Source organism: Chaetodon trifascialis, chromosome 3 (genome assembly GCF_039877785.1).
Source record: "Chaetodon trifascialis isolate fChaTrf1 chromosome 3, fChaTrf1.hap1, whole genome shotgun sequence".
Taxonomy (NCBI): Eukaryota; Metazoa; Chordata; class Actinopteri; order Chaetodontiformes; family Chaetodontidae; genus Chaetodon; species Chaetodon trifascialis.
The window spans coordinates 22,299,133-22,322,456 of NC_092058.1; the positions used below are offsets into that span (position 1 = coordinate 22,299,133).

Sequence of the window (23,324 nt, forward strand, 5' to 3'; positions counted from 1 at the left end):
TACTTTCATCTGAAGGCACGATAGAAGGTTAGATAAAAGCAGCCAAGCCTCCCCAAAATATGAGCCTATAGAACAAAGTGGACAAGGGTAAGAGACATCTAAGGTACTGAATTTATTCCAAAACAAGTCTTTTTGGCATTATTTTTGGCTGAGATCAAAGCTGTTGTGATTTGTGAAGTGGCGATGTCTACCTCACTAAAGCCACTGATTGTCCCTGTCCACATCCACAGACGTGGCCTCGCCCATGCTGAAAGCATGTTGCAACAGTGGTAAAATCCAACACCCCCTCCCCACCTCCCCATCCATCCACTCTCAACAGCGAAAAAAGAGCAAAAGAAGCATTGTTGTGAAGAGGGCTCTAGGAGAGCGGCGGAAAGCGTAATTCACAGTACAGTACGGCCAGTGCCTTCAGCTGCAGGGCAACATCGTGGGGGGGCCTGACCAAAGGCATGCTTTTCAGAGCGCCCACAGCTGTGCACATGTTCACTTTGAGTTCAAAGGAAAGCATGAAAGTAGTTTGCCTGCAAGGGTCATCTCAAATAACATATCCATTAAATTAGCAATGAGCATAACTCCTTTCAGGTTTCCATTCAGAAATGATTGAACTGTGCTAATGTTTCCAACAACAAGCCTTCAGAAAAGCTTCAGTCATTTTCAAAAGGGAAGCGGCTAACAATGATTCATAGCCTCTGAACAAGTAAATGTGATGCCCCATCTAGATCCATTAGCATAAATTAGTGCAAACCTGGGCTGGCATTACAAACAATGATCCAGATTAGGCTGATGATCACATCCCAGACATATGAGCTTTCCAAATGCCAGCGCAACTTATCATACTTCAACAAGCCTGTCCAAGCGTGACCGTGAGATTCATTACAACCTGCAACTCCTCAAGGATGCTCTTTGTCTTCAAGTGGATGGTAGTTAATGTGTGTGTCTGCGTGTGTGTCACAGCTCTGTTTGCACAGTTTGTGCGAGAATAAAATCACATGTAAATATATGAAGGTCATCTTTTTTACGGAAACTGTTTCACAGAGGGGCTGATTCAGTTTTATCTTTGTGGCAATACTGAATTGTGTTTAGCAGATTTGGTTTCCCCTCACTGAAATAAATGGACACATCATTATACACACATCCCTGTATAATACTAAAGTTCAAGAGCAGCACCTCCTGCAGCCTCAAAAATGACCACAAAGTTGAATCAACTCTCTAAAACAGCAACAAAGGGAAGATTTATTGCTGGCTCACTGTGTCAGACTCCATTTGCTTTAGCAAGGTGTACCTAATAAACTTGCAACTGAGTGGAATTCTTGCTGTGCATTAACTTATCTTAGAAGGTAACTGCTTAAATTCAGATTAGAAAAAGAAAAAAAATACAGTGTTTAGTGCACTGCAGCAAATGATTCATTTCCATTAAATTCATCCATCCATCCATTATCTATACCGCCTATCCCTTTCGGGGTTGCGGGGGGCTGGAGCCTATCCCAGCTACAATGGGCGAGAGGCGGGGTACACCCTGAACCGGTCGCCAGCTGATTGCAGGGCCATTTCCATTAAATTGAAAAGTAATAATAATAATAATAATAATCTCTGTCTATTTGTTTTAATCACAGGCACTCTAAAATGCATGTGCAACTTAATCAACTATGTCAGTGTTAATGTTGGTTTTTAGTGGAAGATGAGCTCCGAGGCCTTTTTTGAACAGTTTACTCTCGGTGGCTTGTATTCATGGTCTGAATACATGTGAATAGGACGTGGAGGCAGCATTAGAACCTTCCTGTCAAGAAAGCAGCCATCTCTTTCATCCTACCAGGATGTAAAGTAGCCTTTTTGCCTACATAGGCATGATGACCACAACCATTCCCTTCAAAGTACTTATTTTAACCTAAATCGCCATCTTTCCCTATTCCTAACCAAACCTCAACCATAGCATTCTCACATTCATAAACAGATTAATCCCAATTAATTGAAAGTGATTTGTAATGCTTTTGGACGGTGTCTATTAATAGGGCGTCACATCAGACAGACCTTCTAATCTGTCATTCCAGCGTTGATAGACAAACAATGTATTTTGTGCTTTAATTTAGAGGACTTGTTGCTTTTCAGTGGCTGAGTAGTAGTCTTAGTGACTGGCTAAGTGTCACTTTAACAATAGTTTAGTCAGAAAGTGATGTAACCCAGGAAAGGCATGAAAATTGAAAAGCCTTCATCCATCCATTTTCTATACCGCCTATCCCTTTCAGGGTTGTGGGGGGGCTGGAGCCTATCCCAGCTGTCAACTGGCGAGAGGTGGGGTACACCCTGGACTGGTCGCCAGTTGACAAACAACCATTTACACTCACACCTAGGGGCAATTTCACAGTCACCAATTAACCTAATGAGCATGTTTTTGGTCTGTGGGAGGAAGCTGGAGTACCCGGAGAGAACCCACGCATGCACGGGAAGAACATGCAAACTTCACACGGAAAGGCCTGACACGGGAATCGAACTGGCAACCTTGTTGCTGTGAGGCACACGCACTACCTGCTGCATCACCGTGCAGCCCTGAAAAGCCTTCAATATAAAAGAATATCAATAATCTGTAATCTGATACAAAGGAGATTAGTCACATAGATATTACGTATGGCGGCACAGTAACGCAGCAGGTAGTGCATGTGCCTCACAGCAAGAAGGTCGCCGGTTCGATCCCCGGGTCGGACAGGGCCTTTCTGTGTGAAGTTTGCATGTTCTTCCCGTGCATGCATGGGTTCTCTGTGGGCACTCCGGCTTCCTCCCACAGACCAAAAACATGCTCCCTTAGGTGTGAGTGTCTTTGTATGTTGCCCTGCAATCGACTGGCGACCGGTTCAGGGTGTACCCCGCCTCTCGCCCGTTGATCGCTGGTATAGGCTCCAGCCCCCCTGCAACCCCGAAAAGGGATAGTTGGTATAGAAAATGGATGGATGGATATTACATATGTTGCTGCACCTTCTTCACAAAAGTCTGCCATTGAAAACAGTTCCTGCATGGTCAACAGATACTGGAGATGAAAAGAAAAGCTTAAGTGCAGCCATATAGCAGGTCCTCAAGAGCGGTATCTTGATAATGTACTGCAGATAAAAAGTAAAAGCCAGAGTACACCCATTAGCTATTTACACCTCATTAACTAAGTCAATATACTCACTCCACATTATCACAACAGCTGAGAGGAGTCTAGAGGATTTATTTGCATTTAAATGAGGTATTCATGTTTCCCCTCAAGGCTTTAAAGCCTACTCTGGTGACATCAGGAATTTTCACCCCTATATGCACAGCAAAATATGAGTTTGTCTGACACTAATGAGACACTATATAAGTAACCGAATATAATCTCCCACGCGAAACAGGATATGTTTCAAAGCAAGCTCCTCTTTCTAGAATGTTTTTCTTGAGAGGTGGACCTTCTTGACATATCTGGTCATTAAATGGCAGTGCGGAAACTTCCACACTGAATTAGCTCGTCAGTGCATTCAAAGCACAGCCCACTCAGCGCCACCCATCTAAGAGGCCCACGCTGCAATTCCACTATTGAATACACAGCCTGTTCATCAGTATGAATTATGGGTGTACATCTTTTACATAATCACTGATATAGAATCAATAGACAAGGGCAGCATGTATTGAGTGGGAGCGCCCACTGCCCATCAGTTATCCTTGCCTCAGGGGGTAGACAGCCACAACCCTTGCGAGGAGTAGCATCATCCATCAAAAGTTTTGTGACATGGAGGGGAATGCTGAAGGATTTGGAGTCTCGCCAATTTAAAAGAATAACCTTGAAGGCGTCATGGAGCAAGTAGACTAACAAGTGTTAACTGAGGAATATCATTTTGCAGAAGAGCTGAGTTTCAGTGAACAGTGTGTTTACGTTTGTCTGTAGAATATATGTACAAGATGAGGAAGCAGAGTGCTTGCCTGTGGTTTTCATTTGTTTTTAACAAGACATTAAATATTAAAGCCATATAAGGCGAGGGGTATTATTACATAAAAAAGAAATGCAAAACTGAATTTTTTAATTAAGATGTAGTTGTAAAAGTATGATTACCTACATGCAGGTCTAAATTGAAAAGGCACCATTATCATGCTGTGACAATGCGTTGTGACTTAAACAACAGCAGTAATGCTTTTAGAAAGATTACTCTCCAGGAACAAGATTAAGACACCGTAGATGCCTATGTAATTAAACAAAAGGCAGAAATCCCTCACAATCAGAAGCTAAATGACTAAATTAGAAGGCAGAGCATGTTCACTGTGCTCTCCTAAAAACAGGAACTCCTGCTCCTACTGACTCACTATCAGGATTTATCAATTCTAAGACCCAGTTTTAAATGGATTTTTTTTTTTTTTTTTGTGAGAAACTAGACGTTTAATTCAGTTTAGAATCACTGACCCTCACTGATGTGTCAAGTAAACTTGGTAGATTTTGCCAGAAAAACATGCCATAACATAAAAAAAACATGCCATGTTCTCAACATTTCAACATTACATTCAAAGAACTCATCCTTTCCATGAACAGATGATGAATCATCAAAGCAACACATGAAAACCAAGTCTGTCAGATTCCCATTAACATTACATTACATTACATGAGTTAATTCATTAATGATTCAGGTAAATTTGCTAAACCTTTGAAAATGTTAATGTTTTGTGGGTGCATGCCTTTCATGTAAAATCAGAGGTAGAGCTGCAATAAATACATGACATGATTAATTGATAAGGTGGAAAATGTATCAGCTTCTAAATATCTGAAATTCACTCGTGATTAATAGTTTCTTTGCTCTTGCTCACCGTGACAGCTCCCACATACAGTTGTAGAGTCGTGTTTATTGCCACCTACTTTATGTAAATCTGTCATTCACGCACCTTCTAGCTCAGTTTTGGTGTGCACCAACCTTGAGAAATATGTGGCTCTTAAGCTGCTGAATATTCCACTATGCTCATCAGCTAGTCACTAATTTTGTCTGCTGTTTGAACAGGGAACATAGCACAGAGTGGGTTTATCGGAGCCTTTCCACTTGAAAACAGCTGCCTGCTGCTGCTTGAAACGACACTAACAAGAGCAGTGAGACTGAATCAAAGCAGCAAACCAAAACTCTGGGGTGAACGATGCTAAAAAGCTGTAGAGCTGAGGGGAACTGCAGGGTCCCCTCAACCCACAGAGGAGCTAACTCTCTGTGGGGATTTTACTATGAGCAATACCTTTCCCAGTACACATAATCACTTGATCCTTTGTTCATATTAAAAAATTTATTAGTGCAGCTTCAAGTATGGCTAGCATGACAAAGCTGTGTTTCTGACATCCTCAGTCACGCATTTTCATACGAACAAGAATCCAAATGCATCTAATGCAGATGATACCAAGTCTTATGACTGCTATGAGTGAGGGACATATCTTTTGTTATGCTACCAAACGATCTCAAATGTCAACTTCCGGTGCTGAAACTTAACTTAAATAGCGTGCAAGCAGTATATCTAAGTATCACATATATTTCAAAGTCAGTTATTATTTAATGAAGAAACACATAATTACTAGGTGTACAAATCCCCCATCATCCTGCCTGCATGCAGCTTACCCAGTGTAGAGTCCTGGATCCTAACAACCACATAAAGAAGTGTGCTCCCGGTCAGTGCTGCAGAGCCAGTTTGGTCTCATGACAGCTCTGGAAAAGGAACTCCACTTGTCTGTATTTGATTTCTGATACTGCCTGCCAGTCATGTCAAGACAGATGAGAGTGACTCACACTGGAGCGTGCAGGAAAAGAATCACTGGCAGAGTCACTGCTGTTACATTTCATCCTCGATCACTGTGCTGTGACACAAAAAATCCTTTGAAACAAGTTTTTGTGTTTTTACTTGTGTGTGTGAGTTCAGATTTTTCTCCTCCTCTTCAAAGTGAAGTTATTTTTTGAGCAGAGGGCACATATTTGCTATAATATTTTGGACAATCTAATCTATATACTTCACTATATATTGGATCTGTGCAGCAAATCTATCTGCTAATAGCGTGTCTCCAACAATGACTATCATTTCTAACACATTTGCCTCCTTTTCTCCATATATGTTTTTGTGTATTTGTGATGGGGTAGGGTTAGGTGAACTCACTTCGAATCACACAGCTTATTTGTGCCGAAACACACAGACAGAAAACTGTAGGTGCTGTACAGTGAAAATCAATCCTGGGACAGGCTACAAATCTGTTCAAGTCTTGCTTGTCTTGGCCATTCCAGATGAAACATTTGCCTGGTGGTCAGGCAGTTCTTCATAGAAGGTGACAGGAGAAAGATGTGTCCCATGAAGAACAGAGATGGCTCACCACCTGCCTCTGTTATTTAAGAATGATTCCCCATTCCACCCAGACAGTCCACAATGAATCTATTTACAAAATAGCTGTTCTGTCTTTCCTCTCCAAAGCTATTGTTATAGCAAGGAAGAAACTGCACAAGCATTTAATGTTTACTCTCTGTGCGTAACAAATTATTTCTCCTCCTGCTCAGTCTAAACTTCCATTAGCTAAAAGCATTACAAATATTAAACACTTCTTGAATAGTTATACTACCAATAAGACTGGTGATATCCTACTATTTTCCTGTTGCCAACAAATCCCACGAAAAGACAAAGCAGCAAAGTGTTAGTCTGTCTCTAAACACAGACTAACACTTTGTTAATCAACTTTCTTATGGTGTCTGTGACTCTCAGTCCCAACACAACTGGTTCCTACTGAATGTGCGAATCTTTACAAGTGTGTAAAAACGCATGCATATACATTCCTTTGGTTAAGAAGGCTCAGTAACACAAACATTTTCAGTCAGGAGTAAATGGTGCATTTGTTGGGGACTATTGTCAGAGGTGGATTAAAACATATTTGGTGTTCTAATGGATATTAAAAGCAGTAGGATGGTGTATGTGGGATGGACTTGAAGCAAATGACAGTGCATGTGTTCATTGTTATGGAGAGACATGTCTCCCAGTGCAACGGTGTACATTAAAATCCCCCCATTAAGCAGTATCACATATTTCAACAATGCCACCCCTTCATGCTTCAAATACAAGTTTCTTTAATGCTCTAATTCCTCTTAGAGATACACACTGTCAGATGCTCCCTCCCTTCCCCATCCTGTTCAACAGGGAATACACAAATGACAGGAAGTAAGATGCTCTCAAGGCCATGCAAAATTAGATCAAAGATTTCACGGTCTTTTAAGTATCTTGACTTTTGACCTTTCAGGTGTAGCAGATGCGCATTTTTGTTCAAATGATTGCTCCCATTTTGGCTCTGATGTCTGCAATTACCACTGGGCTTGTTGGAGGTGTGAGTAGGCTCTGTCTTGTATCAAAATCACGGTCCAATTACGCATAAAACTACAGTAATTACCACCAAAAAGTCACGGTACTCACTGGAGGGAAGTAGGATAGGTGGTGAAACACCACATGCATCTAAAGTGCTCATGGTGTGTAACAGTCTGCGTAACAGGAGAAGTTTAGCTCTCATGTACTTTAGTAGCCTTAAATTTTTCTAAAGAATTACATGACACTCTCCAGTAACACCAGCTGACCTTAAAATTATTCACTTGAACCTTCACCATTCGATCATGCTGTGGAGTTAATTAAGCTATACCAAGAGTAATAAAGAAGATAGATGACACTCGGTCATACATGCACACCCTGACTCTGTGACAACAGCTGAAGGCTGATAAGGTCAGAGCCCAACAATTGATTGAACTGTCATCCCCTCATAGTGGAAATCCACCAGCAGAATCAGATTGTCGCTTGACTCCTCACTGATCCAGGCGAACAAACAAATCGCCTGAGACATGCTGGTGGCCTTGTCCCTAAACTCTACACCTCAGAATCCAATCTGAGCAAGCGATCACTCACTTGCCGTTAATGTCATCATTTATGCCTGTCCGATAACTGGCACATACAGTAGGCAATCATTGATTTCCTGCTGCTTTAGGAATATGAAGTCCAGAGGCTGTCAGTCAGACTCATCAAGATCTGTCAAACAATCTATCATCGTGATGGTCAGAAATCAGCAAAAGAGTCATTAAAAAAACATTACTCTGCAAAACGGATAGTGCTGACTTTGCATCTTGGAATGCTGTTTTGTTTTTTGTTTTCCTGTTTGTTAGTTTGGTGTTAGTTATTTCTTTACAATGGTTGACAATAAAATACACATACTGTTCCCCTGACTCCACCTCGTTTATTTGACAGCTATTGGTATAGATTAGAGATATTTATTATTCATTATTGAAGATGCACTGTTACAGATTAAACTACCCAACAGTTTAGAAAGTAATTAAAATTGCCGTGATTTGGAACATCCATAATCACAAGGGTAATGTAATAATGTGGCACATTCAAATAAACGTTTGTGCATAATGAATATTTTTACATGTTTAAGTACATTTTACTATGAATACTTTTGTACTTGTGCTTAAAATTGGACTAATTATATTTTTGGTCACTTAGGAGCAGCAAAACAAGCTAAAAACACAACAGTGGCACATTCTTACCATATAAAGTTGATAATGTGAATATTTTAGTAAACAATATTTACTTAGCCTGCAGATGTACAGCAACATTAGTCTTCATCTGTAGTCATATTTCTGGCCACCTGAATTTAACTCCAGTATTCATTCTGTTTTAGCTCTGTTGAGACTCTTGAAGAGAACATGTGGCTCAGTGTGCTGTTTGGTGCTGTACAGGTAGTGTACAGTGGGTTTTAAGAATGGTAAAGTTAAATCCAGACAGCTAAACAATGAGCTGAAACACTTTAAAGCTCAGTAAAGCCAAGAGGAGCAGGTGTGGGTTCATCACTATGAGCGGCCCGATGCACAGTCACACTGTCATGATTCATGGATATTATAAGCTTTAAGTAAAATATATTTCTTTTATAATTGTATCTTTAATAGCATAGGGCAGCACCAGTGGCAGTTCCAATATTTACCATAAAGAAGCAATGCTTTGAGTTTCACTTCACTTACATTTTTTTGTAGTTTTGTGTTTGATCTGCTGTAATGACTAAGAGTACGCTCGAGTCAGCACACACAGGGAGCTAATAGTTCCCCGGAGAGATGTTTCCATGTTCATCATGTTATCAAGCAGAACCAACTATGTTATCCTGGAGTGTCTTTTTTCTGCTGCAGCTCTTTTTCAGTGAAAGCTCAGAAACCACAAAAGTTTGCTACCAGAGAGGGACAGAAATAAAAGAGACTTACATGCAAAGGTTAAACTGGCCTCTCGGCTGACAATGGTCCCGAAAGAGTTGGAGGCGAGGCACTGATACGTTCCAGCATCTTGGTCTTTGTTCAGATGGCTGATTCTGAGGTTGCCTCCAGAAAGGCTGTAGTGAGATCCAGATTTGGGACTGATTTCTGTGTCATTCAGTTTCCACCTAAAAAAAAAAAAAAGATGAATGTTAACAAATGAATTTATGTTGCAAAGGATTACATGAAGAAGAACGTGATGTGTACATTGGATTGTATTTCAGGAGAGATAAAATATGGAGACGGTCCAGAAATCATGCCTTCCAGCTTCGTGTTAATCTAAGCAGCAGTGAACCACTGCGGTGCCAAGGACTTGACTTCCTGAGAACAGATAGCATTGCAGGCCATCCATCTTGCCAGACCCCAGTCAAACCACATAAAAATGCTACTTAATCATTATGGTGCGACAATTAAAACAAATGCCTGCAACCTTGTCCTCACACTTGTGTATTCTCAACGAGTCCACATGATAATCATTGGTGTTAGGGGTAATCAACGAAGGGTATAATTCACTTAAAATGGCAACAGATTCTCCAATCTCTACACACAGATGCACCTTATTAGAAGAAACACAGGTGGGAGGAAGATCAGTAATTTCAGAAAAAATGGTTTCAAACCATAACTTACTTCAGCCAGGCTAAAAAAAAACAAGAGCCCAGACACTGTTATTTGTTATCAGTAATGTATAACCATCAAAGCAATAAAAGGTTCTGCACAGATAAACAAGCATAAAAGGAGCTTTTTATACCTTATTGGAAAATGGATGCAGATTTGATTAGGGCCCAAGGTGATTTAGCGGTTGATTATTTCTTTGAGGAGAAGTTCTATGTTTCCTTCTGCTTTGATTTTTTAATTTTCTCTGAATGATTTCAGGTTCAGCTGGGAAAACTCCGCTGTATTGTTTCATTTGGAAAAGAAAACAGCTTTGATGTGAAAAGAGGGGTTTTGCTACAGCTCTTTCGTACAGTAGACAGAAGTTGTGCAAAGCTGTTTTTGAACACCGCTATCTTAACTCGCCTTGCTGTGCCAATCTGGTGCCTTTGAGGCATAAGAGCCTTTCTGAGAAAACACTGACAGAGCTGTTGTGCTATCACTGTGGTATGTTCTTGCTGTATCACATCTCTTATAGCATAACATACCCTATAGAACACACTGGGTTGCTTATTTTGTTGCGGAAAATCAACAGTGTTAGGTGCTGTGGCCACTGGAGTCGGTACAGGATCATCATATAATACACAAGTAGGAGCTGATTACATGAAAAACAGTGTCAGACTGTGTCGCTTACCCGCCTACCCACACAATTTGTGGGCCGGGCACTGCAGCACTCACAAAGCACCTCTACAGACTTTTTTCTTTTAATAGACAAAATGTGTGGCACAATGGTCTTTCATGGCCCTTCTCCGGTTTAGTTATAAGTAAGTGCATGCTCTCCAGAGCCTTATTACTACACACAATAGAGAAGCGCCTGGGGTGGGGTGGGGTGGCTGCAGTCTCACAGGACTACAGCACTGATTCATTTGCAGCTGAAGTGGAACAAACAAAAATCAACACAAGTATTTTACAGCTAAGTAAAACCTTCGACTTGAATGAAAAAGCAGAGCATGCTGGGGAGGGAGGAGAATGATGCCCCAAACCTCAGTATCACACTCAGATTGTGGCTTCCTCTGTTCCTGAAAAGGGGTCCCATCAAATGCGAAAGCAGCCTTTTCACAGACATAATTGCTGGGAGAGACTCTGCATTGTATCCATATTGAAACGGTTTAATCGGGTGACAGCTTGAAATCCAAATGTTGCAAAAGACAGTTGTGCATTCAGTGCTTTATCTGTGTCTTTCTGAAATGTTAGACTGGATTGCTAATTGAGGCTGGAAAATGTTTTGATGTATCTGAGTGAGTCATCATGTTGAAAAGGATAAAGAATTTTCCTAGTTGGAGGAAGATATTGTGAATCCCTAAGTATGTGTATGGTCATTAGACAAAGTGGTAGTTAAAGATAATTGCCCACCAGAAACTGCCAATGCTCTTTTGTGACCAAAGCAAATGTCCTCTGACAGCTCTTGACACTTTAAGCCAATTAGATAACAACTTTAAAGCCGCTAAGTGACAGATACTCTAATTTCTGTGAAACTCGAGCACATTCTAACTACGGATAAATTGAGATCAGTTCGGGAACAGTGATAGAAAGCAACATGAGGGGGACTTTGAATGCTGAGATTGTGTCATCACGTATCCTCCTCCATGGGAAGTATGGAGCAACAGATTTCATCAAACAGATATAAAGAAGATTATTTAATAATTCTATTTACAATGATTTATGCTGGCAAGCAGGCCACAACAGCAGTCCCATTTGTTAGGCACATGCTTTATGTAATCATGTAACAACAGGCCGTGTACACAGAGGCATAATACCACACCATCTGGCTTATGCGACTGTGAATGTTAGTCTATTCCTCTTGTTAAGCCTGGTGCTTTAATGTGCTAAAAAAAACAATGGAACTTTGTACTACTATTTTGTAAATGCCACAACTTGCATAGTAAGAGTTTAAGTTCATTTTTTTCAGTTTGGTTCCCATGAGGGAATGTTCTGTGTATGTATAGTGAAGTATGAAAATAAACTACCTCTGGTGTTCCCCACAACTGCTGTTACTCTTGGAGGGGAGAAGAAATCACCTTTAGAGAGGAAAACAATATGCGCTCACTCACGTTTAGGGTGTTGCATAAAAAAATCAGCTGCAGGCACTGTACCATACCATTCACCGTGCAGTTTCCAAGGAAATTTGCATCTTTTGCTGGTAACTCCTTATGTGCTAAATGAGCTAGAGTGTAGTACAAATTTCAATGTTCTTCACAGTGCAACTCTTCCAGTTGTGGGTTTTGGGAAATTTAACACCACCCACGTTGTCCTCAGGCTTCATTCCCCTTCAAACAAAAAGAAGACAGAGGGAAGAGGTATCTGAGCACCACTATGCTGTTTGCAGTGGGAGCCCTGCTTGTGTAATGGCCTGCAACTATCTGGTGGCCCAGCATTGCAGTGACTCCACCTTGAAAGTTATATGCATAGAGGCATAGACATAGGTTTGGATATCAGATGTGATAGAGGTAAACAACTCAGCTGGCAAGACACACACTGCATCTACAGCTTCAGCATCACAAGTCACCCAGATATTAGGTGGACAGTGTGGTTTATCAATTATTGTAAGATGGAACATACTGTCTCTATAACTCATCTGATTTGGTTCATTTATGTAGATATTTTTACTGTATGCAGTGTTTTAGTGTTGTTTGTTTGCAAGCATGTGAGAAACATGTGAGCATTCTGTTTTTAAGTTTGTGCTCTGAGTGGTTAAAGCATTTCAGAGCCAATGCACTTACCAATATTCACTTTCTGGTCTATTAAATGTAAAGCCACAGCCAGGTAGCAGCTATATAAACATCTATTATTTTATAAAGAAATTGTCCTTGAGCACCTGGTATTGGATTTATGCCACAACCCATCCATTTTCTGCTCTATGAAAAAAGAAAATATCATTTGCTTCCCTTGATTCAGGTTTGGCGCAAACAATCCTGAGCACATATCGTCGCTTGTGGCATTTAATGTAAACACTGCAGCTCAAACTGTCACACTTTACTGCTGTGTGACATGCAATTAATGAACTTTGAGCATGATTTAGCTCTTGTCTTCTTGTTGCAACACATCTTTAGAAGGCAGCAGCCGCTCTGACAGGACCACACGGCGACCTTGACAGGAAACGGCTGATTAGGTCATCCTCTGAGCTGGCTCAATCCCAAGTATTAAATGTACCAATCCTCCCAAATCTCACCCCAGCAATTTCAGTGAGCAAACATGATTGATTTGAACTTTTGCTTGCCAGAGATGCTGCAACACAACACAACACAACACAACACCCTTTCAATAGACTAATGGTCCATGTGAGGAGGAAATAAAGAGGGAAAAAACAGCTGCTCTTTGAACTCTGCAGCAGAAAAAAAGATGTTTGAGCTGGGTGCAAAGCTCAATGCGCCTTCCTGGGCTAGATGAGACATGGTTGCAGTCGGGTGTTGAAGGGAAAATCCACCACAAACTAAAACTCATGTAATACATTCCTATGATCCTGATCAGCTCACACTTGATTTGTGAGGATGAACATGTAGCTTTTGGAAAAAAATTTCCAAAAGCTACAAACAACAGAGCCAAGACTCTCTTGTTACTGTGTCAAGAGACAAATCCTGGAGCGGTTTCATTCATGATGACTGGAAGACTGAATCTGAGAACACAAGGACAATACTCAGCACTCAGCAATATTACAGGATACGTACACTTTCCCCGCTTCATTTCTGATGACAAAGTGAAGGACATTTGAAAGTACAAGTTCCAAACACTGTTTGAGTCCACGAAAAGTTTACTTCCCTGTCAATGGGGCATCATCAGGCTTTGTCAGATTAGAAACAGAAATAGAAAGAACAAAAGCATCATGCAGAGTGTGTGGCTTAAACAGTTTAAACAGACCAAAAGACCAGTATGTGACCTCTGTTTTGTGGCTCATTGTTTTAGCTTGTGACTGAGTTTGAATCAAATTCTGTATTTACTTTTTATTCTTTCTATACTATCAACAATTACACTGTTTAAACTCTCCTAAAGGCTGTGAACCTTTTGACAGCCCCTTTATCATATTTCTAGTTTTCATTTGCATGTTTATGTAAACAACACTGGCTATTTTTCTCTTTTTTAAAAAGGAAAAAGAAGTTTTTACAATTTTATATTGTTTGGGTCTTTTGCCTGTATGTCGAGATGTTTTCAACACAACACAAGCATCTGTAATTCATAGATAGAAGACTAAAAAATAAACAAACAAACATTGGATTTTCTGTACCTGATACAAAAAAATGTACTGATGTAAAAGAAACAAAGCAGGGAATTGTTTATGCATTTTGCCTTTCCTATGTTTCTTATTTCCATTTGCGATGGATATGTTTTGAGGTTAGGCGCTACTGCTTCACTTATGCTTTAGGTGATGTAAACAGACTGTAATATTGCAATGGAGTTAGTTGTGCTACACTTGATTCCTGTGTATCTGCATCAAGAAATGTCAAACTGCACCAGCAGTGAATTTGTTGCTGGTAGTTCCAGTAGTTTGAACTGTGACCATGGATGTACAGACAATAATTACCTGGAATCTTTTTAATACTAATAAAAAGTAAAAATTTGATGATTGTGAGTTGATGGTGCTTGTGAGTTCTAAATGGATTTCTGTATGATTTCTAAGCAAACATAACGTTTATCCTAAATAGAAATCTAAATGGCAAAGTTTTATTATTGTCAACAAATCCGAACAAAGACGACTAAATACTTGTAATATGGGACTATTTTCAGATGGATTCACACATTTGGAGCACTCCTGAGTATTTTCAGCTGCAGAACGGTTATGTAGGATTGAGCTGCAAACAAACTACAGTGTCAGGGACCATCACAGTGAAGGAACATGTCACTCTGTGCCACACAGATGTGTTTTTTAACGGCACTGGAGCTCCACGGCTCTAAAATTCATCAGTCGTAACAAACATATTCCATAATAATAAAAATTTTAAATGACTGGGTCCACTCTGTATAATGAACACTTTTACTGCATAATGAGTACTTGTACTTACCATCCTTGTACAATTAGTCTAAAATGCCTATCTGAGTGCATTCACGGCTTTGGTCTCTTGAAATGTAACAATCTGCAGTCAGAATCACTTTAAATGTAACTTACATTGAGTGATGGGAGTTTTTACACACTGAAGCAGAAAGTTTTTACTTCATAGAAGGGCAGTTTTTTTTTTCAAAAAAGATGCCTGCAGATGCCTATATCTGAATTAAAAACAAGCTATTCAATATATTTATTGAGATAAATATTTATATCTATATTTATATTTATATTTACTCCTCCTTGAACTGCCACCTTATCGTGGTGGAGGAGTTTGAGTACCCGAATGATCCTAGAGGCTATGTTGTCCGGGGCTTAATGCCCCTGGTAGGGTCTCCCAAGGCAAACAGGTTCTAGGTGACGGGTCAGACTAAGAGCAGTTCAAGAAGCCCCTTATGAAAGAAATTAAAGCAAGGAAGCGTACGTCGCCCGGATTGGCGTCACCGGGGCCCCGCCCTGGAGCCAGGCCTGGGGTTGGGGCTCGCAGGCGAGCGCCTGGTGGCCGGGTCTTTGCCCACGGGACCCGGCCGGGCACAGCCCGAAGGAGCGACGTGGGCCCGCCTTCCCGTAGGCCCACCACCCGCAGGAAGGATCAGAAGGGGCCGGTGCTATGTGGAATGGGTAGCAGTCGTGGGCGGGGGCCCCGACGACCCAAATCCTGGACAACGACTCTGGCTATGGGGACATGGAATGTCACCTCACTGTGGGGGAAAGAGCCTGAGCTAGTGCGGGAGGTTGAGCGGTACCGGCTAGAGATAGTCGGGCTCACCTCCACGCACAGTCTGGGCTCGGGAACCCAACTCCTTGAGAGAGGCTGGACTCTCTTCTACTCTGGAGTTGCCCGCGGTGAGAGGCGGCGAGCTGGTGTGGGCTTGCTTATAGCCCCCCAGCTCAGCCGCCATGTGTTGGAGTTCTCCCCGCTGAGCGAGAGGGTCGCTTCCCTGCGCCTTCGGGTTGGGGATAGGTCTCTCACTATTGTTTCGGCCTACGGGCCGAACAGTAGCGTAGAGTACCCGGCCTTCTTGGAGTCCCTGGGAGGGGTACTGGAAAGTGCTCCAACCGGGGACTCCATTGTTCTGCTGGGAGACTTCAATGCTCACGTGGGCAGCGACAGTGACACCTGGAGGGGAGTGATTGGGAGGAACGGCCTCCCCGATCTGAACCCGAGTGGTGTTCTGTTATTGGATTTCTGTGCTAGTCACAGTTTGTCCATAACGAACACCATGTTCGAGCATAAGGGTGTCCATCAGTGCACGTGGCACCAGGACACCCTAGGCCGGAGGTCAATGATCGACTTTGTAGTCGTATCATCTGACCTTCGGCGGTATGTCTTGGACACTCGGGTAAAGAGAGGGGCTGAGCTGTCAACTGATCACCACCTGGTGGTGAGTTGGATTCGCTGGCAGGGGAAGAAGCGGGACAGACTTGGCAGACCCAAACGTACCGTGAGGGTCTGTTGGGAACGTCTGGCGGAACCCGCTGTCAGGGAAGTTTTCAACTCCCACCTCCGGGAGAGCTTCAACCAGATCCCGAGGGAGGTTGGAGACATTGAGTCCGAATGGACCATGTTCTCCACTTCCATTGTTGATGCAGCCGTCCATAGCTGTGGCCGTAAAGTCGGCGGTGCCTGTCGTGGCGGCAACCCTCGAACCCGGTGGTGGACACCGGAAGTAAGGGATGCCGTCAAGCTGAAGAAGGAGTCCTATCGGGCCTGGTTGGCTCATAGGACTCCTGAGGCAGCTGATGGGTACCGGCAGACCAAGCGTGCGGCAGCTCGGGCGGTTGTAGAAGCAAAAACTCGGGTCTGGGAGGAGTTCGGGGAGGCCATGGAGGAGGACTACCGGTTGGCCTCGAGGAAATTCTGGCAAACCGTTCGGCGCCTCAGGAGGGGGAAGCAGCTTTCTGTCAACACTGTTTACAGTGGAGGTGGGGAGCTGTTGACCTCGACTGGGGATATTGTCGGGCGGTGGAAGGAATACTTCGAGGATCTCCTCAATCCCTCTGTCATGTCTTCCGTAGAGGAAGCAGAGACTGGGGACTTGGAGGTCGATTCATTCATCACCGGGGCTGAAGTCACTGAGGCAGTTCGCAAGCTCCTCGGTGGCAAAGCGCCGGGGGTGGATGAGATCCGCCCTGAGTACCTCAAGTCTCTGGATGTTGTAGGACTGTCTTGGTTGACACGCCTCTGCAGCATCGCGTGGCAGACGGGGACAGTGCCTCTGGACTGGCAGACTGGGGTGGTGGTCCCTCTTTTTAAAAAGGGGGACCGGAGGGTGTGTTCCAACTATCGGGGGATCACACTCCTCAGCCTCCCTGGTAAAGTCTATTCCAGGGTACTGGAGAGGAGAATCCGGCCGATAGTCGAACCCCGGATTCAAGAGGAACAATGCGGTTTTCGTCCTGGCCGTGGAACACTGGACCAGCTCTATACCCTCCACAGGGTGCTTGAGGGTTCATGGGAGTTTGCCCAAACAGTCCACATGTGCTTCGTGGACTTGGAGAAGGCATTCGACCGTGTCCCTCGCGTCATTCTGTGGGAGGTGCTCCAGGAGTATGGGGTTGGAGGCCCTCTGTTGAGGGCTGTACAGTCCCTGTACAACCGGAGCAGGAGCTTGGTCCGCATTGCCGGCAGTAAGTCGGACCTGTTCCCAGTGCATGTTGGACTCCGGCAGGGCTGCCCTATGTCACCGGTTCTGTTCATCATTTTTATGGACAGGATTTCTAGGCGCAGCCAGGGGCCGGAGGGGGTTCGGTTCGGGGGCCGGCAGATTTCGTCTCTGCTTTTCGCGGATGATGTTGTCTTGTTGGCTTCCTCGAGCCAGGACCTTCAGCATGCGCTGGGGCGGTTCGCAGCCGAGTGTGAAGCAGCTGGGATGAGAGTTAGCACCTCCAAGTCCGAGGCCATGGTTCTCGACCGGAAAAAGGTGGCTTGCTCCCTTCAGGTTGGAGGAGAGTTCCTGCCTCAAGTGGAGGAGTTTAAGTATCTTGGGATCCTGTTCACGAGTGAGGGAAGGATGGAACGTGAGATTGACAGGCGGATCGGTGCAGCGGCTGCAGTAATGCGGTCGCTGTATCGGTCTGTCGTGGTAAAGAAGGAGCTGAGCCGAAAGGCGAAGCTCTCGATTTACCGGTCAATCTACGTTCCTACCCTCACCTATGGTCATGAACTTTGGGTCATGACCGAAAGAACGAGGTCCCGGATACAAGCGGCTGAAATGAGTTTCCTCCGCAGGGTGGCGGAGCGCTCCCTTAGAGATAGGGTGAGGAGCTCTGTCACCCGGGAGGAGCTCAGAGTAGAGTCGCTGCTCCTCCGCATCGAGAGGAGTCAGCTGAGGTGGCTCGGGCATCTCTATCGGATGCCCCCTGGACGCCTCCCTAGGGAGGTGTTCCAGGCATGTCCCACCGGGAGGAGGCCCCGGGGAAGACCCAGGACACGCTGGGGTGACTACGTCACTCGGCTGGCCTGGGAACGCCTCGGGATCCCCCCGGAAGAGTTGGAGGAAGTGTCCGGGGAGAGGGAAGTCTGGGCGTCCCTGCTCAGACTGCTCCCCCCGCAACCCGGCCCCGGATAAGCGGAAGATAATGGATGGATGGATGGATATTTATATTTATATTTATATTTATATTTATATTTATATTTATATTTATATTTATATTTAGGCAATCTATATTTAGGACATCTATATTCATATTTTGGGTGTCTATACTTATATTTAAGGTCTATATCCTTATATTTAGGCTCTTTGCTATACACGTCATTTTAAACCCTAAAAGCCGTATCTGCACTCAATTTTTTGAAGCAGCATATATATATATTTTGATACCAATATAGTGCCTACGCCTACATGCTTACTGGAGTTAAAATGGAGAAATTGTGGAAAATAAGAATGTTGCTGGCTAATTTGAAAAGATAAAACAGCTTTCTGTGGATAATCATAGTGTTTTACTCTAAATATTTTACTGGATCGGATTGTATCGACATATGCCAAAGGAAGCATACCATTTTTGTTGTATGTTATCGTGTCATTGTTCAGTGGATTACTATGAGACTTCACAGATAAGTTGCTTCATTTTTGTAATTGTTTGTTCTTTGCCTTGATTGTACCTACTGTTGAGATTGTATTGTTGAAATGTCTGTGAAGATTCTCAGTCATCCAGCTTATAGTTAACCAAGGAGGGTTGAATCTAAGGAGACTGGAATTGGTTGTAGAAACTTAAATACATTTTGCCTCTCATCCAAGGGGCTTCTTCAGTTCTAACTGTGGACAAAAGCATGGCTATGCCATGGGCTCACCAGTACCTCCCACTATGACCAACCTCAACATGGGAGAAGTGGAAGACAGAGCCCTGAACTCCTTCAGAGGAACAGCACCGAGCCACTGGTTTGAATATGTGGATGAAACATGGGTCAAAATCAAAACTCAGGAGGTAAAAGCCATCACACAACACATTAACTTAGTAAACAGTAATATCAAGTTTACAGATGTCAGGAATAATAGCTTGGTCTTTTTGGACTGTGGTATGCACACTGAAGTGGATCAGAGCCTCCACAATAAAGTATATAGGAAACCCACACACACAGACAAATACTTACTCTTTGACTCTCACCGCCCACTGGAGCAAATGTTAGGAGTGACCAGAACCCTGCAACACTGAGCTGATAGTGAAGGAGCACAAACATCTGAGGGATGCATGTAAAGCTTGTGGTTGGTAGGGCTGTCAATGAATGTTCTGAATTTGAATGTCTATACAAAAAAAAGCCATACTTTCGATTGTGAAAATCAATATTTGAATGTGGGGGTGGGAAGTACTGCTGCAGCAGCTGCATTGACAGCACTGCATGATAGACAGGAGTCACAAAACCAGTTTCTATCATCCAGTATTTACTGGGGTTTTTTTTAAACAGGAAAATCTGTTGATGTCCGACATATTTAAGTCTCTCCTGTTATAGTATCCTGTGAAAATAATTCCTGAGTTTGATGTGAAAATATGAAATATTCTTGCCCCACACGCTGTTTCCCCTGCTACTTCTCCAGCGTCCACCCTCTCTCTGGCTCCTCTTTTGATTCAGTGAATGCAGAGTTTATTTCAACCAGTCTAGAGTTAGTGATGATCGTTCAAACTGTGAAACCAACCAAGAAGGGTTCGGTGAGTTTCACTGAGTGTGTTTTATGATGATTGAATTACTGTGCTGTGAATGGAGTCTGGAGGCTTTAGAGCGATTTAACAGCTGTTTCTGGTTAAACAAAACCGATCTTACTCTTTAAAAAGTGGGTATCTTTGTTGGGATCTTCTCCATAATGTTCTCAGATGCTTATTATAACAATCTGAGCCTGTAAGTGGCAAAAACACTTTTAGTGGATATACACTGACGGTGCACAAACACCCAGAGGGATTATATTACTGCCAGTTTCGTGGCTGCTGGCTGCTGCGCTCTTGTTCAATACTGACAAACTTCAAAAACTGTTATCTCCATTAGTCACTTGGACACAAAAAGCATGGACCATAGGGTCTGTAATCAGGTAACATTTGATCTGAATTCCTCATGTTTGTCCAGGACATTGAAGACTTCCAGAATGCATGGACACCGACACCAACTGGAAACTCTGTGCAAACAATGCTTGATTGATCGTTGATTGAGAATGTAATGTAGGTCAGGCTGAAAAGAGCACGCAATTCAACAACATGGCAGAGACCGTTGTTTGTTTGTAATATGTATGTATGTAGATTTTCAAAAGACGTTTATGTTGAAACAATATTATTTCATGTAGTATGTCTCATTGCATTGGCACAAAATAGACATCTGAATGGTTGCAACCTGTGTTTTTTTTTTGTTTTTTTTTTTTTGTTAGAGGGAATATTAGACCATCATTTTTAGCCACTTTTAGCCACACTCCAACTGGAGACTCTAACTGGACTTTTGTGAAAACAGTCACAATATCCAGGAAGAACACTGCAGTTGATGAAGAAAAAAAGAACAAACGCAGCAACATCATGATTTTGTGTCTGGAGTATCTGAGAAAGTCAGGAGAATTTTCTACAAACACTACATCCCTGTCTTTTTCCAACCCAGCAACACATTAAGTTCCACCTGATAGACCGCACACCCAAGCACAGGAAAAGTAATCTAGTGTATGCTGTCCAATGTGGTCAGAAATGCACAGACTTGGAAATCAAAGAAACTGAAAAACCATGAACAAAAAAATGCATGGCTCAACACAGGAAAGCCAACTCCTCAAGTCAAGACAGCAGTTTACCTCCACCTGAAAGATCAGCAACACTCATTCAGGACAACAACGTACATATTTTGGAAAGGAAGGACAGATGGTTTGAAAGTGTAATGAATGATTCAAGAATTTAAGAAGAGTTGGCCTCATGTGACAACCATAACGACCGTTGGTCACACATCCAGCCACACCCAAGTGCTTTCAATGACCGTGATAATGAGCCAACAGAGGTTAAATACCTTGGACTCCCAAGCAGCCAGTTACAACTGAAGAAGCTCCTTCAACATGAGGGGTAAAATGTTTTCAAGCTCTACAATGAAGTCCACTTGCCCTTGATTCAACCCTCCTTGGATATTTTGAAATGTTTCTAACAATCGTCAGTTGTCAGTGGTTTGCATCAGTGGAATCACAAGAATCTTAGCTAGCTGTATGGCATGGGTATGAACTTAAACATAGAGGTTCAATGAACAATGTACAATGACAAGTTGCATATTTAACACTCCAAGGGCCAAGGTTTTCATGCTTTTGTATTTTTACTTAAGTAACAATATTTTCAAACCACCACATTACTACTTGTGCTTAAGTATCTGAATACTTCTTCACTGCTCAGATAATGGGTGTGGATGAATATGTGCCCGCATGAAGTGATTAATCAGTCTTTTAGCATTAGACAGATGCCTGACGCAGTCACACACTCACTGGTAGATGGGAGGTGGGCTTCCCTGGGCTTCGCAGCTGAACACCACCTCCCTGTTCCTCTCCAGAGTCTCCACAGGATACACAATGCTGCCAGGCTGCTTGGTGAAGACAGGACTCTGCAGGACACTGCTTTCTGTAAGACAACAAGGAAAGACAACACAGCTGACTCTAAACTTTGACTTTGGCCTATTTGTAAAACAGCTACTTACTCTGTGGCAGAAACAGGCTGATGCTACCTTAAGTGTTCAGAAGGGTAAAACCACAAGCAGACAAAACATATCAATTTGAACCGCCTGTCACAATACCACGACACGGAGAAGAATGATTAGAAGCGAGACGTGTCTTCAACAGCTATTTAGGTGGTAATAGGATATAGAGCCTGATTTATGCTGACCAATTGTCTGGAAAAATGGCTTCATTTAAGTCTGTCATCCTGCTTTTATCTCTTCATTTATTTATTTATTTGCACTGTGATGTTAGGATTATGTGTCCATGCAGAGGTGTAATCAGTTGGTTTCATGTGGTTAGGGCTCTTTGTTGTAAATGACACAACAGATGTCTCAGTTACTCCATTAAGGTGCCATTAACACTGTGTGTTTTAGAAAGTATCAGTGATGCTTTTTGAAGACAAGGAAACGGGACACACTTAATCATTCTTATTTCTCTGTAATTGTTCCTATTCTTTAAAGTTGGGGCAATCACAATCAGTCTGATTCACTGAAATCTGATATCCATTTACTTTATTCATATCAATCAGCGTTTTTTAAAAGTTCACATAGATCTTGATTACTTTGCCAATCTGAAATCTAAAGAATCTGAAGGAGGAATATAGCCCTGAACAAAGTTTGCATGTTTCCCTTTAGAAGTCTGGACATATTCTTGTTTAAAATTGTGAAACTGTGCAACAGTGTTGATAGTAAAGTTGAAGAAGAACTAGTCCTCTGCTTTTCAGAAATTCACATTGAGCAACGTTGTTTCTACTACAAACTCTCTGTTTACAGTGGTTGTGGCCATCTGTCACAGCGGAGCCCCTGAATATGGTGAATGCATGGAGTCATCTCTTATTCAGTAATAAGACAATGAAAAATAGAAGTTAACTGAAAGTACTCACAAACCGTGAGCTGCGTATAGGTGGGAGGTAATGTACTAAACACAGGATGAAACATGTTAGAATAGCTATAATGTGACTGTAGCTTTACTGTGGAGAACATGATCAATGTGTAATTAATGTGTACACAATGTATGTTTCAGCAAGTTACAGTGAGATGAGAGAACATTAGGCATTGTTTTGTGACATGGGGTACAGATTAGGTCTCAACCTGCAGTAGAAGACGAGTTCTGACTGCTGTGGCCAATGAGCTCACATAGGCTGGGAGAACAGCTGAATCATGGTCAAAAAGAAGAGGATTGAAGGCAGGGTGATGACATTAATTT

General features: G+C 42.6%; 1 protein-coding gene across 2 annotated transcripts in view; it reads right to left on the reverse strand.

Annotated features, from left to right (window-relative positions):
• cntn4 (contactin 4) overlaps nucleotides 1–23,324 on the reverse strand; it is a 140,908-nt gene that overhangs the window by 76,715 nt on the left and 40,869 nt on the right. For both annotated transcript variants that reach the window (XM_070958529.1, XM_070958528.1), the window contains exons 3-4: nucleotides 21,891–22,023; nucleotides 9,234–9,409 (exon numbers count right to left, since the gene is read on the reverse strand). In XM_070958529.1, the coding sequence (XP_070814630.1) occupies nucleotides 9,234–9,409; nucleotides 21,891–22,023 (309 nt within the window). The remainder of the gene's footprint in view (nucleotides 1–9,233; nucleotides 9,410–21,890; nucleotides 22,024–23,324) is intronic.